This window comes from Aythya marila, assembly GCF_965140915.1.
Source record: "Aythya marila genome assembly, chromosome: 5".
Lineage (NCBI taxonomy): Eukaryota > Metazoa > Chordata > Aves > Anseriformes > Anatidae > Aythya > Aythya marila.
Window position 1 is genome coordinate 25,824,258 of NC_139046.1, and position 16,684 is coordinate 25,840,941.

The following is a 16,684-nucleotide window of genomic DNA, read 5'->3' on the forward strand; positions in this document are numbered from 1 at the left end:
TTTACATACACTGTCCTCCTGTGCTTTGTCTGGGCCAGGCTGTGGTGGGCTTGGCATCATGGCAGCAGCTGCTGGGTTTCTGGCTGTGCTTGGGTGTCCTCTGGCTGAGCAGGATGGGGAAGCTGATCCCAGAACTGTCTTGGTGCCTCTCTGTGTTCGTAGAGGAGTTCACCCCGGGGAAGCTGAGAGCCTCGGAGGTGGCTCTGAGCGTAGACGATCAAGAAGCAGCTCAGTACTGCACCTAACAGGGCAGGCAGGACATGACTGGAAGGCTGGAGGTGTGAGACACAGGAGCTTGAACTCCTTGCAGGGAAGACAAAAGGTAGGGGAGCTGTTGCAGTGCTGTGGTGGTGGCGATCCCTTTCATGGAAGGCAGTAGAAGACCTCTGGGCCTCCACTTGGTCCCAGCCCTGCCCCTGACTGATGTTCTGGGAAAGCCGACCCCTGCCCTGGGCATCAGCCAGTGCCAGGCACAGGGATGTGCAGGTTCAGCAGATACTCAGCTGGGTGGTGGTGAGGTGCTAGGACTAAAGGGATTGCTGGCATTGAAAGGACATCCCTACATGTACAACCAAGCCCTGTCCCTACATTGGTGTATTTCTGAGCCCTACATCCACAGGCAGCGGGAAGGTACCTCAGTGTGGACTGGGGCAGGCCCTGTCTCACCCATGGGACACCGCTGGGCGGTGGTGACCCACGTATCTCGTGGGGCAGTGGTGAACACAGTCATCTCCCAGCCTGGTGTCATACCCAGTGCGGATGAAGTGACTTTGATGCAAATGGTGAGTGAAAGAAGTTTTCAGCATCTGGTATAGATGCACATTCCAGCCACTAACACTGATGTGGTGGTGGGGACAGGATGAGTTTGCCCTAAATGTGGTAATAGCATGGGAGGAGGTCTTCCCTGAGCACAACTGCTTCTCAAATGCATGTTTATCTCTGCAGGTTCTTCTTCTACCCCCTAACCTCCAGTGATATATTACATTGGTTCTTTGCCTGTCCCATACTTTCTTCCTGGATTTCCCCTCCCCTTCTATAACTGCTGTCTTTGGGACCTCCCAAAATGCTGCCAGCTGCCTTATTGAGTCTGAAGTCTGTTGGATCTGTCACAGGCAAATTGTTGCCACGGAAGGATTTGTTGGCTGAGGTGTGCTAGAGGGATGTGCAGGGAAGGGATCTGAAACAAAGCTGCTGAAGAAAAGCAGTGTGTGGCCTGGCTCCCACTGCCTGCTGTGCAGCCCTCGACAGCCAGGCAGCTTTCCTCCCCTGCTGCCCTGCCGCGGTGGCTCCGACCTGACCCAGTCCTTGCTACTGAAAGGACGCAGAGCACTTCTTGGGCCTGCTTCTCTCTTTGGGACTTCATTTCCCTCTGCAGAGCGTACAAGGTAAGGAATTTCCAGCCCCCTGCAAATACCAGTTTCCTCTTTGCTGGTCAGTGGGACATCGGATGGGGCAGCCACATTTATCACATGCTTTTTGCTCACCTGGACAGCCTGTGTGCTCATCCTCAGGTGGAGACTCCCCCCCACCCACCACACACCTCCAGCAGCCCTGATAGTGCCGTGGGTGCAGGCAATGGCCCTTCTCTGGCAAACAGCCACCCTGCAGTAAAACTGCCTGCTATGAGAACAGCTGGCTTCAAAGAGAAATGTAAGATGCCCTTTGAAACCAAGCGCACCAAAAGCAGCCAGCAAAGGCAGCAGCAACGTAGTGGTGGATCCCGGAGCTGGCGGTGGGGCTCTCTGGATACCGCTGATGGCTTGGCCGTGCCAGGGAGGGCTGGGAGAATCCAACCCCTCTCAGAGGGGCTGTGGAGGCTGCCGACAGCTAAGGGACTGAATGGAGTCAAAGAAATTTGGGCAGAATCTCTGTCACACCACAAGGAGGTGAGATGAGTGGCTGCTGCGCGGGGCTCTGCAGTCCTACATCAGCTCTTTGGGGGCACAGCTTGAATTATTTAAGTTTTTTCTTGTCACTTTTCCCTCATTAGGAATAGAGACCACCGGGGATGTGCATGCAGCCCCATCTGTGCTTGCACCTTGGAGGAGCCCAGCACTTGCCAGTGCCAGCGTGGTGCTCCCAAACCCAACGCACAACGATGGCAATGTCTTCCCAGCCGCATCCCACGGTGCACAAGGGATGATGATTGGGGACTTACTTACAAAGGCCATATCTCAAAGGCCACCCACCCACCCACCAGCAAGGTGGATGGGTCCCGTGCCAGCGCTGCTGGAGGCCGCGGGCCTCCCTCCTGGTGGCCTCTCAGGTGCTGCCACCAGCAGGAGGAGCTGCACGGCCACAGCACCAGCACACCTCTGCTCCTGGGGGGCCTTGGCCAGGCTGTGTGTGCGCCCACCTTGCCCAGTGCCAGCAGGACCTGTCCCCAGGGTCCAGATTTTGTCTGAAGTCCGGGCAGATGAGCCCGACCATGTTTCCTGCCTCCATCTCCCTGGTGTCTCATGGCAAAGCCTCTCTCACCTCTTCCCCTGCCCACAGGGGAAGGTGGGTGCTGCTCTGATCCAGCGCATCAGGCCTGAGGCAGTGCTGGGGTGATGGGCTGGGGGTTGCTGTGAGTGCTTCACACCCTCTGCCTGCCTCCCTTCTTCTCCTGGGCAGCAGAACCCCAGTTTCCCCAGTTCTGCAAGCCCACCAGCTTCTCACCCCTCTGTCTTGCAACCATTCCAGGACAATTGAGCAGCCCAAAGCTTGCTCACGGCTCCCTTCCCTTCCTCCTCCTCTTGCCCTCTCCACATCCCCTTCTCTGGCACCCCTGCCTGCAGGGCTTTCTCCTGCCAAGGGCATCCAGCCCCTTACCACTCCTTGGGCAGAGCAGGCTCTCAGGCCATTACTTTGCAGTTTTCGATAGCATTGCTCTCATCCTGAGTTTGAAAAACACCTCCTCTGCCCATCTTGGCAGGACCGGAGGGTGATTCCGTGACATGCGGTAAGTGTTATCAGCTGATCTTTGGCAGTGACCTGCCACTCTAGTTTCATTATGAGCCAAGGCCACCAGGTATTCACTTATCTTTCTCTCTATTGGCTCTTCTATTCATCTTGCTGGAAAACAACCTCTGAAAATCCCCAGCCTTGCTATTTACCAAGAGCCACGGAAACTGCTTTCATGATCAGGGGTGCCAGCGTGCTCTGAGTGGCACCAGCGCAGCCCATGGCTGGCAGCAGGACCGGCAGCCGGGAAAGGCTCAAGCGCCACCAGGATGGCTGCAGAGCAATGAGAAAACAATCCTGCTGCTTCCCCAGGCCTGGAAATACCGCCTGGCTCTCCACTGCCTTTGGGCATTTGTTTGTTTCCCCATCTTTGGCTTCTCCAGGAGCAAGGGGACAGTCCCAGCCCTGCCAGAAGGAGCATCTGTGATGTACCAGCCAGGCGCTGCTTCCAGAAGCCTGCGTGGCTCGAAGCAAAAGCACACGTTGGGTCTGTGTGACAGCGAGGTTTCGCTGCCGCCTGTCACGTCTCAGATGAAGCTTCAGGAACGGATCCTTTGCCAGTAACCACCACCTTGCGCTGATGTTATCTAGTTTCTGCAGAATGAACTTGCTGAGTTGTCATCTGTGGCGCTGTCAGGGGAAGTCCTGACTCCTGACGCTGCAGTTCCTGTGGCTGCTCCGCCAGCACCCCAATTCCAGCAGCACCTCCAGGCCAGGCAGATCCGCTGGAAATCTGCTGGAGCAGGTGAGGCCAGGGGAAACAAGGCTTTGACACAGGCCTGTGGGCTCCTAGAGCTGGTGGAGCCTCTGGGCAGGCTAACGCCAGCCTGGTCGCTGCCCACATCTCGCTGCAAGGTGCTGCTGAATGCTGTAGGCCAGCGACCTTGCGCTGGAATGAGTCTGTGGGCATCAGTGGGTGTCTCACGGTGTGTGGATGAGGTGGCCTGCCACACAGACAAGCCCTGTGGGTGCCAGGCAGAGTCACTGACATGATTATGTAGTCACCTACTGAGTGAGGCATCCCTCTCCTTCGGTGGAGGCCTCCCCTGTTACCAAAGTGACCCAATGCGTGCATCACTTCTAGCCCACAGCTGTTGCATGTTTCTGAATGAGCCAAGATGCCAAGGTCTGCAGCAGCGAGGTGGCTTAGATGTGGCTTCATGCCACACCACCAGCTCGCCAGCTGATGTGCACAGGGCTTTAGGAGCAGTGCTGGGTGCCACCGTGCTGGGCCTGGCCACCTGGGATGCACCATGGGCACTTCTGTCTGCCCGATGGCCTCCACATGCTGGGGCTGCTCGGTGGCCAGGCACTGGTGGTTTGTAGCTCAGTGAGAGCATGAAAGGATGCCAGGCTGTGCTCCAAATTCAGTGGATGCCCACCTGGCTGCACAGCAGTGGGGAAAGAGGAAAGGTGCCTGAGGAATGGGATGAAAGAGCCCGTTTGTCCTGTAGAAAGAATGGGATGGAAGAGAACCTCTGTCCTGCCAGTGTAGATGGCTGTAGGACACCTTGCCTCGGGTCTCGTGTTTGCTTCTGGTTGCCCCGCTGTGAAAACGGGAGACCTCCAAAGATGGGTGCTGACCTAAATCAGGGGTGTAGCGAAATTTCCCTATGCGGAGACTAAAAGTCCCAGCAGTTTAGAGTGGAAACTAGTGAAATGCCGTGTGATAGAGATGTACAGAGCAATGCCTGGCTTAGAGATAAGTCTGTTCCTCTGCTCACCCCCTCACAAGATGTTCAAAGAAATGGAAAGACAACTCATTTCAAGCTGGCAAACTGACACGCTTCTTACAGAGCAACGAACTGCTTTGCACAGGTGGACAAGGTGCCTGCTGGCCAGCCACTGCAGAAGGCTCATGAAGGACAAGGTGCTCATGGAAAACAAGGATGCCCACAGCTCAGGTCAAAGGCTGACTAAAAACATTTGGAAAATGGCATGGCTCTTGGAATAGCATGGCTCTGGAATTCAGGGGAAGGTGGTTCTGCCTTTTCCTGTCCCCTCTTTGAAGCCGTTGTTGGGGTTGTTGGGGACATCAGGGGCCTCTTGTGCCAGGGCCTCATGGCACCACTGCGGGCAGGGCTGAGGCTGCGGCCCCTCTTCCTTGGCCCACCTCCCAGGCACTGCTGGGGATGACGCCCTGATAAATGGGGGCAGAAAGGGAGAAATGGCATATCTGGCCCCCTAAGCGAAATGCAAAGCAGCTGCTGTTGGGCTGGGAGCAGGCTACGAGCAGTTGTGCTGTTCGCAGCCATCCCCTGCTGAGAGGGGTGGCTTGAGTCTTATCTGCAGGGACATGCCCTGAGGAAGCTGTGCCCAGTCCTTCTGGACATATCTTAAGGTGACGGGTGGCATTGATGAATGCTTTTCTCTGAATGGAGTCATGCAGCAGCCAAGTAATACATTCAAGAGCCGTGCATTAATTTGGGAGATGAGCAATGCGTTCACCCCTCTGCCCCCACACCATGGGGCATGGCAGCAGTGCCCAGTGAGCACCAGACACCCCTCAGGCTGCGGCCATCCCACGGGAGCAAAACGTTGGCTGTTTGGTCACTGTGGCTGTACACACTGCAGCACAAGCACAGGTCCAAGTCGAGGTCCTGCTGTCACAGCGGTAGGGAAGGCCTGCGTGGCCTGGAAACACATGAAGGAAGCTGGGGCTGCGGCCCCCTGCCAGCACCGGTAAGCGTGCCCCTGGGTGGATCAGCCATTCTGGTTAAACGGGTCACTGCCCTTCCTCTCTGGGCCTTCCCCATCATCGCCAAACGAGACTGCCACCGAGATGAGTCAAACCGTCAGACAACATCTGCGGCCCCGCAGTCCATGCGCTTGGATAGTTCTGCCGGCCCCGTGCAGCAGAGGCAGAGAAGCCCTGCTCCACCAGCAGCGTCTGCACGTGAGGCCTTTCGCAGCCCCCGGGCGGCTCATCCAGCCAGGCTGGGCAGTGGGGTCCATTCCTGGCTAGAAATGGACCAGGGGCTGTGGAGGAGGCCATGGGAGAATGGTCGGCCTTGGCTTCTCACTACTCTGCCAGGCTTCGGGATCTGCTGGCCTGGGGAGTCGGGTACATGTACACCTGAGCTTGCTCCTGAGCTGCTAAGCCCTGCCAGGGACTGATTAGAGGTTGCTCAATTAATTACCCAACCCGATGGTATGTACAGGATGGCAGACTGTGGCTGAACCCCTCAGCAGCCTGGGGCGAACACCAATTATCTGTGTCTTGAGCCTGAGGCTCTGCCAGCAGCCCTCCCCCCCACTGGGAGCACATTGGGAGTTTACTTTCTGTAGTTTGCTTCTTTTAACACATAGACAGCGACACGCCAGAAGAGTACTAATGACATTTAAAAAAATAATAATCATGAAAGTGTCATAGATGAGTACTGAAGAGCTAGAAATTGCCAGAAATGGCTTTGCTGGGCAACCTAGTGTCAGATACCTTGCACATATGATCACCTCCTGCTTTTTGCCTTGGATGGCCACCTCTTCATCCCCCAGGCTGGACCACAGCCAGAGGGAATGAAAAGCTGGCCCACTGGGCTGCCTCTTTTCTTACCAGGGCTGAGAAACTGCTACCAGGCAAGAAAGCAATGGCCTGTAAAAAGAAAGAAGGTTTCCTGGGCAGGCCCTTAGTGCCTCCCTGGAGAGCCGCATCTGCCTCAAAGTAACTCGGTGAGCTGCACAAGCAAGTCTTTCACAGGAGCAGCCACTTGTTCCTCATTTGCCAGGTCTGGGTTACAGAAGAGCTAAAAGGTTGCACCTGCAGTTGCAGACATAGGGAGCTGGGGGGTGGTTAAACGAATTACTCTATAGAGCCAAAAACACTGAAGAATTAGATTCTAGTTGGTTAAAACTGTGTGTCTAAAATTAAAGAGTACTAATGACCTAAATCCCTCTTTGTCTTGTGTTTCACGGTGGTGAAACAGGGATAACTCTATCCCCTCACCTGGAAAGGTGGCTGAGAAAACCACTTCATTAGCAGTGCTGAAGCACTCAGATGCCTGAGTGATGGACCCTAGAAAGGGTCTGTGGAGAAATGGAAAAGCAGGATGTCGAAGCAGGATCTGACCCCAGGACAGTGAGAAAGGTAATGCAGCAATGCCAGGGAAGGAACCTTTGTGGATCATGCAGTTGTGGAGCCCAGCATGATATAAACAGCCCTGGGGATGGAGACAAGCTCTCCTGCCAGCTGGGGAAGCCACCCACGGTGCAGAGAGGACCAACGCGTGCTACCAGAAGGGGATGCAGCAGGATCTTGTCTGGTAGGGAGTAAGGACTTCATTCAGCACCACCATTCACTCTGCATCTCTTATCAGCACTGTATCCTACACGAGTCTTTGAACTCATATGGGGAATGATATGCAAATTGTTGTGATTGTCCAAATATTGTGAGACAGTATTTGCATGAAATGTTACACACGAAGCAGAAGCAACCTCGGCGGTTTACAGGAGGCTGAAGCTGACAGCTTCTCTGGGCTGGATTTTTAAATAGCACTATTCACTAAATGGTCATGCAAAAAAGGTGAGTGAGCGGGATGAGGTGAGCTGCAGTTCGAACGCTGCTGTTGAAGCCTGCAGCAGGTGGGAGGGCTGGAGCAGTAGGTTTATGGGGAAGCTGCAGCTGCAGCTTTCTCTCCTGTGTGCACAGGCAGGATGCAGGGACTGCCTACAGTTAAGACCTGACTCTCTTAGCAGCTTTATTTATTTATTTATTTATTTATTCATTTTTAACAGGTCTCCTTATTTAAACTCTGGGAATGCTTCTCTAACCCATCGTAGAGAGGCAGGATTAAACCTGGACCGTTTCTGACAGAGGTTTGTTCCTTGCTGCTTCACGTGAAGGGGATGGAATAACATTCCTGAACGGCCCATCCCAAGGCCTTCCTAACCCTTAACCTGTTTCAAACCTCTGACCTGAATCTTCCTCACCGCTGTTGAAGCCTGGTTTGGCTGCACAGAAAACAGCTGACCACTCTTTCCATTACAACATATCAAAGACGGCTTCTTCCTCCCCCGCCCCCTGCCCGCCCCCAGGACTTCTCTTTTCTAGGCTAAACAGAGCCAGCAGCGTCTTCACTCCTTCCTCTTAGCACAGGATTTCGGTGTGTTCACCCCTTGTATTGTTTTCCTCTGGGCTTTTCTGCTCCAGGGCTTGGGAGGAGCCGTCGCCCCCTCGCATCCTGCACCCCCAGATGTGATCTGTGATGCTCTGCAACCCCCGGATATTTCCCTGCCATTCTGCTGCCTAGCTGGTTATTCCCCAGTTCTTCTACACACACCTCGTGTCACTTTACATTTGCATTTGTTCTTGCTGAACTGCACCTTGCTGCTGCCAAACCATTTCTCCGGCACTCGAGGTCGTGCCCTCTGACCTCGCATCGCCCGCACACCCCGAGATAATGGGATCCCTTCGGCAGGCTCTGCTGCTGTTCACGAGGGACCGATGCAGAACTGGGTGGCCCCTTCCTTCCCCTAAACTCCTCTGAGAGTTATCCCTGCTCTGTAGGTCTGCTGGCACGGCAGTGGCTTAACCCTTGTAAGCTTTTCCAGTGGTGCTGATAACAATTTCACAGCTGCTGTGATTATGATCAAGAAACCTCAATGATCCCAGAGAGAAAGTCAGGGGATGCTATTCACTGAGTACATTTAGTCACCTAAAAGAGGTTTAGGGATTAGGGCTCTGGCTCCTGAGCTGCCCCCGCCAGCAGGGCACAGCCTGGGCTGGGACAGCGGGCTACCAGCTGGGATTCCTCCATCAGCCCCAGGCTGTCCATAAAAGCGCAGCTAAGGGCAGGCTGTGGCACAGCTCCAGACCTTCCTCCTGTGGATCAAACAGGATTTTCCTGCAGAAAAGTCGGGGCCAGCTTTGTGCAGACTGCCCAGCTCCCACCTGGACACCCAGCTTTCCGGTGCCATGCCCTGCCAATGCCGCCTGCTGTCACCTCTTGGCCGCTTGGGACTGCCAAATGCCAGAGGAGGGGATTCAGCTTATTTGCCCAGAGATGGGGCAAGGACATTTCTCCTTGAGGAAGGAGCTCCCTCCATCCTGCCCTGAGCTACAACAGCTTGTAGAGCCCTCCTTCGGAGGGCTCAAAGGAGCTGCTGATGCCCGAGTGGTGGTGGCCGGGTGCCGAGGCGGTCTGTGAGGTCTGCTCGGTGCGGGAGGAGCGTGGGTTTCCTCGGGACAGCGGGAATCCAACGGTCTGCTTCCTGGAAAGGAAGCGCCGTGTGGGGTTGCAGGGTTCAGAGGAAGTGTAGCGGTGCAGCGAGCAGATGGATGGTTCAATGGTTCAGCTGCCAGCCAGCAGCTTGGCAGCCCCGAATTCACTGCTCCGCTCAGCCCTCTTCTCACCAGCGCCCTGCATTGCCTTTGGGGGCTGTGAGCTGCTCAGGTCATAGGGCCAAGGGTAGCGCAGCGGTGCCACAGGGTATTCTGAAGAGGAACACGGACTAAGGCTGAGCAGCCGTGACACTGGAGCCAGGCCAAGTGGCTTCCCCCAGCCACCAAGCCGGTAGCCAGCCCCACATCCCTGTGCTGTCTGAGTGCCAGGGCTCGAAGAGGTGCCAGCAGTGCCCACACAAATCTGTGCTACGTGCCAAGTCTGCTCTCCTCCGCGTCACTGTGCTCAGTGCTGCCCCGAGGCTGCCAAATGGAGCTCCCAACACTTTGCCCTGATGACAAACGCATCTCAGGTGCCCTCGTTGATGTCCCACTGCGAACACTGCTCACCACGTGAGGGGCGCTCACACAGGGCTGTGAGGCGCTGGCACAGGCTGCCCAGAGGAGCTGTGGCTGCCCCATCCCTGGAGGTGCTCAAGGCCAGGCTGGATGGGGCTTTGGGCAACCTGGGCTGGTGGGAGGTGTCCCTGCCCATGGCAGGGGGGTGGGACTGGGTGGGCTTTAAGGTCCCTTCCAACCCAAACTGTTCTGTGATTCTAAAGCGTGGGCTGCTGGGGCTGGAGGTGCAGCACGGGGCTGGGCAGCAGTTTGGGCTGCAGTATTCCTGGTCAGGGAGCAGAAGGAACTCCCACCAGTAAGTGGGAACTGGGAGTCGCTGCTTTCCACAGCGGTGAGTTACTGCTGTGACAGAGCAGGGGAGGAATAAGGGGCTGTGCCCCAAGCTGTGTGCCCACAGCATGTTTCTATCTCCCCATAGTCCTGTCTTCTGCTGCCAGCTGTGATGGAAGGGGCTAGAGGAGAGCAGGAGGGAGCCAGACCTGTACACGACAGGCTCGTGGAGTACGGGCATGCTCATGCTGAGGTGTGGAGTGAGAGTTATGTCTCAGGCTTAGCTGCTGGCCCCGTAGGGCCATTACTCTCTACCAAAACCAGTCCAAACGTTCTTCCATCCGAAGCCTTTCTTCTTAGGTGGGCCTTGATCACCGCACATACACAAGGCACTGGTGCCTGCTGAGGGTGCTGGTCTCCTCCTGGGACATGCTGGGGGTGGTGGAACGGGGCGGGTGGGCTGCAGGATGGGGAAGGCTGCCCAGGGACTTCCCAAAGGGGCCGGGGTGGCGCTGGACCAGCCAGGGCACACCGCTCCTCCGGCCCCTGGAGTTTCTGGGGCTCCCGGCACCACCTCCTCCGCGCTGCCCTCCTTTGAGGGTCCCACTTTCCCAGCCAGGGCCGGGGCTTTTCTTCCCTTTACATCTCTGCTGTTTGTCTCGGAGAAAACCCATCTCGCTGTTTTTCTACCGCTTGAAGGTGTTTTTCGGGGGTTTTTCAGGCTATTTTGAAGCTCGTTTTTCCCAGATGTGCTTTTTTTTTTTTTTTTCTGCTTTTTTTTTTTTTCTTCTTCTTCTTCTTCTGTAGCTTTTCTTCTTCGCCTTAAAGTTTCCGGCCACGTGACTTTCAGCTTACATCCCCTAGGTTCTGAGAAACCACAGGAGGCCTGAGACCTAAAGGGAAGGTGCAGAGCTCTGAGCAGAGAGCAGAGAAAGTAGCAGAGCGCGGGGCAGGAGGACAGCGTGCCTCCGGGACGGGCTCGCGCAGGGAGGCCAGCCAGCATCCCAGGGCAGGCAGAGGAGGACAGGGGGCAAAGCAAAGGGAGAAAGAGAGAAGCCGGGCACACCGTGAGCATAAAGGAAGCTGAAGAGGCCCTGGGAGCCAGAGACGGGAGCCATGCCCCACAGCTCCGACAGCAGCGACTCCAGCAGCTCCAGCCAGTCTCCCCCTCCCAGCAAGCAGGTGAGCAGGGAGCCTTCCCCAGCCCTCCCCTGCTGGCCTCCAGGGAGGGCAGGTGGCCCTGGGTGGCTGGGAGGAAGTGTACCAGCCCGGCATCTGCACCGTGAGCCGTGCTGGGGCTTTCTAGGAACGGTGGCGGGGAGAGTGGGATGCGGGGCTGAGCTGGGAGCAGTGCCCGCTGAGCGGAGAGGAAGCCCCGAGAGCTGGGGCTGAGCCAAGGGCAAGATGAGGGGGTGCCGGGACCCCTGGGCACCGTGGGCCCTGTGCTGGGTGCTGGGTGGGAGGCGGTGAGCAGGGTGCTGGTGCTTTGGGGAGTCTGGCCTCGCTGGAGCAGGTGGCTCCGGGGGACCTGCCTGCTTCTCCCTGCCCTCACAGCGCTTAGGGACTGGGAAAAGCCCCGCTGCTAACAGAAATCCCATCGCCTTTCTGGCCCAGCTTTATTATAGAGATCATTTCCCGTCTGCCTAGGGCTGGTACCACCAGCACCTACCCAAGACTTTGCTCAGGAATCTCTGGGTTGATCAGAGCAGGTGATTTGGGGCGTGCAGCCCACAATGGGGATGCCTCCTGGTGGAGAAGGGGATGGAGCACAGAGGCTGCTAAGGGCTAAGGAGCGGGCTTGGTGCAGGGCTTGGGAGCTGCTGCATCTGAGGAGCTGGCAGGGCAACGAAGGCAAGGATAAAACGGTTAAGTTCAAAGAAGAGAAAAGATCTTGGGCGGGGTGGAGGGGGGAGAGGATGTGGACAGACTGATGGGCTGGGAAGATAACTTTTGTGGCTGAGTTTTGTAGTCCTGTGGGGGAGCAGTGATGTGAATGTTAGAGAGTCCACAAAAGAGGCAGTACCATATGAAAATAGAAGATGAAAGGGTCTGTGTGACGGTTTTAACTGTCAGGAGGCAGCAGCAGGACCAGATCTGAGCAAAGAAGGGAGCTGCACGGAGCTCGTGACCTGGCACCGGGAAACCCAGTTCCCCTCTGCCCGAGGGGCTTGGGAGATGCTGCAGACACTGCCGAGGGGCTGAGAAAAGAGCAAGCACAGAGACAGGAGAGCTGCAGCAAAGGAGGGCTGGGGAAAAGGCAAAAGCTTGGAGCCTGCCTAGTTAAACATGCAATGTCTTAGGGAGCTGTGCCACACCGTAAGGGTCTGCAAAACCCTTAAAGGCTGAGGGAGAGGGGTGATGGGGAGGGGTTGGGACCTGCAGGGATGGAAGGAGGAAAGCACAGGCTGAACCTCTGGTAAGGTGCTTTAGCCAAGGAGCTGGAAGGACTGCAGTGCCATATCCCTGCAGGGAAATGGGGAACAAAGAGGTTTTGTGGGCAAGGAATTCAATTTGTCTCTCTTCTGGAGAGAGGTCCTTGCCCTGGTCCCTCAAGCCACATCCTGGGCACTGGCTTCTTGGTGAAGGCACAGGGGTCATCAAACAGCTGTGCCAGGACGGTTTGGGGATCAGCTTTGTCCCCCCTGGCATCTGAGATGCCAAGAGCATCACATGTCCCTGGGGCAGGGCTTTAGCTCGGTGCTGGAGAGATGTGTCCCATGTCCCGTGCTTCAGCAATGTTATCTGCGGTGTCCCCTTCCCCACCTCCTGCCCAGCAGGAGCGGGGAGAGAACATCGCACTCATTTCCATGCCTCGTGTTTCCCTAGGACTCTTCCGATGACATGAGGAAAGTCCAGAGGAGGGAGAAGAACCGCATTGCTGCCCAGAAGAGCCGCCTGCGGCAGACCCAGAAAGCAGACACGCTGCACTTGGTGAGTGCTCCCGTCCTTCCCCATCCCCGGCGCTGAGGGCTCACACTGGGAACAACGTGCTTGCACCCTGGGGACCTGGAGAAGTGCTCAGTGCGGGCAGGGCAGGAGCAGGGGGGCCAGGGCAGGATGTTGGTGGCAGTGCCGTCGCTGAGAGCACACAGCCCCAGCGCCGGCAGGTTTTCTCCACCCAGATGCCCAGGCACAGTCCTCCTTCAGCAGGTCCAGAGCGAAATCCTCCCGTTTATCCACCAAATGTCACGGGGACTTGTTCTGTGTCACCAGTACCATTCCCCTCATCCCCATGGGTGTCCTTGCTGGCAGACACAGGCCTGCTGCCAGGATTCATGCCTGGCAGGTCCTGTCGTCACCACCCGTCAGAAAGGGGGATTGCCGTCGAAGCCCTCAGTTTAGCAGGCGGTTTAGTAGCAAGAACAAAACTGATCTCTCAGTCTGACATTACCAATTTCCTCTCCAAACCTCTCCTGACAGGCTCAGGCAGAAGCTCTTCAAACGTGTGGGCTCGCCTGGGCTGGTGCTCCCTGGGTTTGTGCTTCATGCCGTCACTCACAGCAATGCCATGGTGCACAGGGACACCCCTCTGAGACGGTGGCACTTTGTGTCCCTTGGTATGGAGGGCGGTGCCCTGCAGAACCAAATGAGCTTTGCCCTGATCTGTTTTCTGAGGCACCACACCATGTAGATAAATAAATATTAATCATTTTATAATGTTTAAGATGTCCCTATGGCAGGACTTGCATCCCTTCCTACCTCTGAGCACTGTGCAGTACCTGGGGGCTGTTCCTCTTGCACAGCACGGATTTTCCCTGCTCTGGTTTCACTCTCACTGTCCTGTTCTCCTCCTATGGTACCCTGGTGGCTCTTCCCAGCATGAGGGATTACGAGGCTGCATTTCGGGAGGGATGGCCACTTCTTGCTGTGTGTGTGTGGGCAGTGTCAGAGCACAGGGGTGCTTTGTGTTCGTGTGCTTTGCATTTTGGTAGGCGCAATCCCGCGCGTTTTGTGAGCCGTTGGTGAGCAGGATGCAGAACGTGCAGAGACCGTCTGTGTCCCTGCCCAGGGCTTGGCTGCCCCTTGAAATGTGATAGTCAGGCTGGTCTTCAAAAAAACACCCTTTGACTTAGCAGTCTTTGTATTCCCCAAATCCCCGTTTTTGGGACAGATTCTTGAGAAGTTGGTCCTGAGCCTTTCCCTTTTCATCACGCCCTCAGTCCATGCTGGCAGTGGGTTTCCGATGGAGATTTCACTCTTTCCTGAGCAGCTGCTGGTGCTGCTAGAGCAGGCACGGCTCTGGGCCGACTGATAGGTCTGTCAGCAGCGATGGCTCCGGGAGACCGTGCTTGAGAGGGATGGAGGGAGAGCCTTTCCTCGGGGCTGGTGCTCTGTCCAAGGCCATCCTAGAGGTGGATTTGAACTCTTCCCTCAGGAAAATCCTGACTTGCTGTGCTCCATGAGCTGCTCTTCTCAGGGCAGACAACAAACCACTTTGTTAAGAGCTGTTATGAGGTGCTCAGATGCCACCAATAGCACAGATTCCTACCTTCCCCAGGGGCAGGGACACAATGGCAGAAGCAATAGGACTGTGCCTCTCGGGTGCAGTCCTGCCCAGAAGAGCCTGGGCTGTGGAGGTGTCGCAGCATCTCCACCTGCCCCAGGGCTCCCAGCTTGTGCTTTGAGGGGAATGAGTCAGCGGGAGGCTGGCCCGCGGGTGATTCCCGTCAGCTCCCGCGTTTGACGTCAGTCACGATTTCCAAAGCATTTTGTCGCGTCCCGGAGATGCTCGTTTGGTGCTGCAGCTGCGTTTTACCCTCTGCATAGAGAGCACGCACCTCCAAAAGCCAGCATGGTGGCTGGAGAGGTGACAGCTTCGCTTTGCCAGGGACCTGCTGCAGCTCTCCAGGGCCTTGGTTGAATTCATGGAGCCCAGCACCGAGTCCTCCCTATCTCCTTTGATCCTGCCCAGACTACCGGAGCCTGGGATGCTCCAGCCTGGAGCTGGCTGCCTCTGGGCAGCAAAGGCTGTGATTTTCTCCTCGAGGCAGGGCCGAGCATCACCATCAGACCCTTTGTTGTTATCCTCATTAACAGCAGCAATACTTCGATTCTTCTCAGGCCTCGGTTTCTCTTTTCTTCTGACTCAAGCGTCTCCCCCTCCTCCCTGCCGGGCCGCTGGTTTCCCCGGCTGCTAGCAGGAAGCAGTGAGTCTTTTCTTTCCAGGGCAATGACAGGTTTCCTGTGGCAGGTGGTTTTCTGGTTAAAGACGGCGGTTATTCAGCGCGCCCTCCCCCCGGCCGGGCGGCCCGGGAAGCGGACGACGGCGTGCGTGTGCGTGAGAGGGAGCGAGAAAGCCTGGGCGGGCGCACACCCCAGTCACTTCTCGTAAGCTGGGGCCGGGGAGCGCGCCGGGGCCGCCAGCATCGCGCCCGCACCCGGCCGGCTGGAGGAGGGGGGTTTGCCCAGCCACCGCTCGGGGCAGAATTTGCCGGAAACTTGTCATTTTGGAAACTGCTGGGCTGAGAGGTGCGGGGACAGGACCCCAGCCCCGGCACGGCCACCTCCTCTGCCTGCTCCCATCCTGCAAGGAGGTGGGTCAGGGAGGGCTGCATCTTGTGATGCTGCGGTGTGTCCTGATGCGAGACAGCTCCTACAGACCCCACACACAATAACCGGGTACCACACTGCACCCCAGGGCCTCCCCACTCACACCTACAGCTGAGGAACCCCCCCTGTTTTTGTCTCCCCAGGAGAGCGAAGACCTGGAGAGGCAGAACGCAGCCCTGCGCCGGGAGATCCGGCAGCTGACGGAGGAGATGAAGCACTTCACCTCGGTGCTGAGCTCCCACGAACCACTCTGCTCCATCCTGGCGTCGCCCCCGCCGCCGCCCCCAGAGGTGCTTTACGCCACGCACTCCTTCCACCAGCCCCACATCAGCTCCCCGCGCTTCCAGCACTGAGCGGCCAAGAAGCAACCTCGTGGGGCTCGCTTTTCCATCCGGAGAGGGACAGACAGACAGACAGACGGCCCTTCTCACAGCATGTATGTACTCTGAGTGACTTTGTCCAAGACTTGTTCCCCGTGCAGAAACGGCAGGGCCACCAGGAGGCATCTTCGGGCAGTTTCCAGCTTGGATCCTGGGAAGAGGAGCATTCGCAAAAGGGCACCAACCCCTTCCCCGGTGCTTGCCTGGGGACCCCGCGGGAGCGTGGGCACGGGCAGCCCCCGTGCGAGCTGCAGCGGGAGCAGCGGGAGCTCCGGGCAGAGGAACAGAAGCAGGGGCAGAGGGGAAGGTTGGGGGCCATAGAGTACCAGGGCAAAACTGGTTTATTTTTGTAAAATAAAGAATGAAAATGCTGCGCGCTTTGTTTTTCAACAGGCCCCGCATGGCACGGCGGGAGTGGGGCGGTGGCAGGGGAGAGCGTGGAGTTCAGGGAACAGCCCCATGTCTGCTGATGTCTCATCTGCCTCATTTCTGAGCAGCAGGGACCTGGGGGGTGGCCTGGGGGCTGCAGAAGCAGCACGGCCGGGAAGGAGCACGGCAGTAGGGATGGGGGCGGTGGCACTGTGCTGGAGGGGATGGGGAAGCGGGGCCTCACCCTTCAGCGGGACCTAACTCCCGCTCTGGCCAGCAGCACCAGCCCCTGCACGAGGCTGAAGCCTCCTTGCCAGTGCAGGTCCTGTTGCTAATATTGGTTCAGGACTGCTGGCCTTGCCGAGGAGCATCAGCTGCCATTTTTTCAGGATAAGGTACCAGAAGCAGGCTTTTAACTGAGGAACTGAGCTAA

The 16,684-nt window shown here is 57.0% G+C and overlaps 1 protein-coding gene across 1 annotated transcript; it reads left to right on the forward strand.

Moving 5' to 3' along the window:
* The first annotated feature begins 10,604 nt into the window (after positions 1-10,604).
* BATF (basic leucine zipper ATF-like transcription factor) lies at positions 10,605-16,253 on the forward strand. The gene is made up of 4 exons (XM_082760540.1): positions 10,605-10,651; positions 10,817-11,134; positions 12,779-12,883; positions 15,646-16,253. Exons 2-4 carry the CDS (start codon positions 11,069-11,071, stop codon positions 15,853-15,855), a joined length of 381 nt encoding a protein of 126 aa, XP_082616666.1. The 5' UTR covers positions 10,605-10,651; positions 10,817-11,068; the 3' UTR covers positions 15,856-16,253.
* Positions 16,254-16,684: the final 431 nt, after the last annotated feature.

Excerpts from the sequence above, each read along its gene's own strand:
- BATF (XM_082760540.1), top strand. The coding sequence starts at position 11,069 with ATGCCCCACAGCTCCGACAGCAGCGACTCCAGCAGCTCCAGCCAGTCT. Across the intron at positions 11,135-12,778 it reads CTCCCCCTCCCAGCAAGCAG|GACTCTTCCGATGACATGAG; the intron begins GTGAGCAGGGAG and ends GTGTTTCCCTAG. Across the intron at positions 12,884-15,645 it reads AAGCAGACACGCTGCACTTG|GAGAGCGAAGACCTGGAGAG; the intron begins GTGAGTGCTCCC and ends TTGTCTCCCCAG.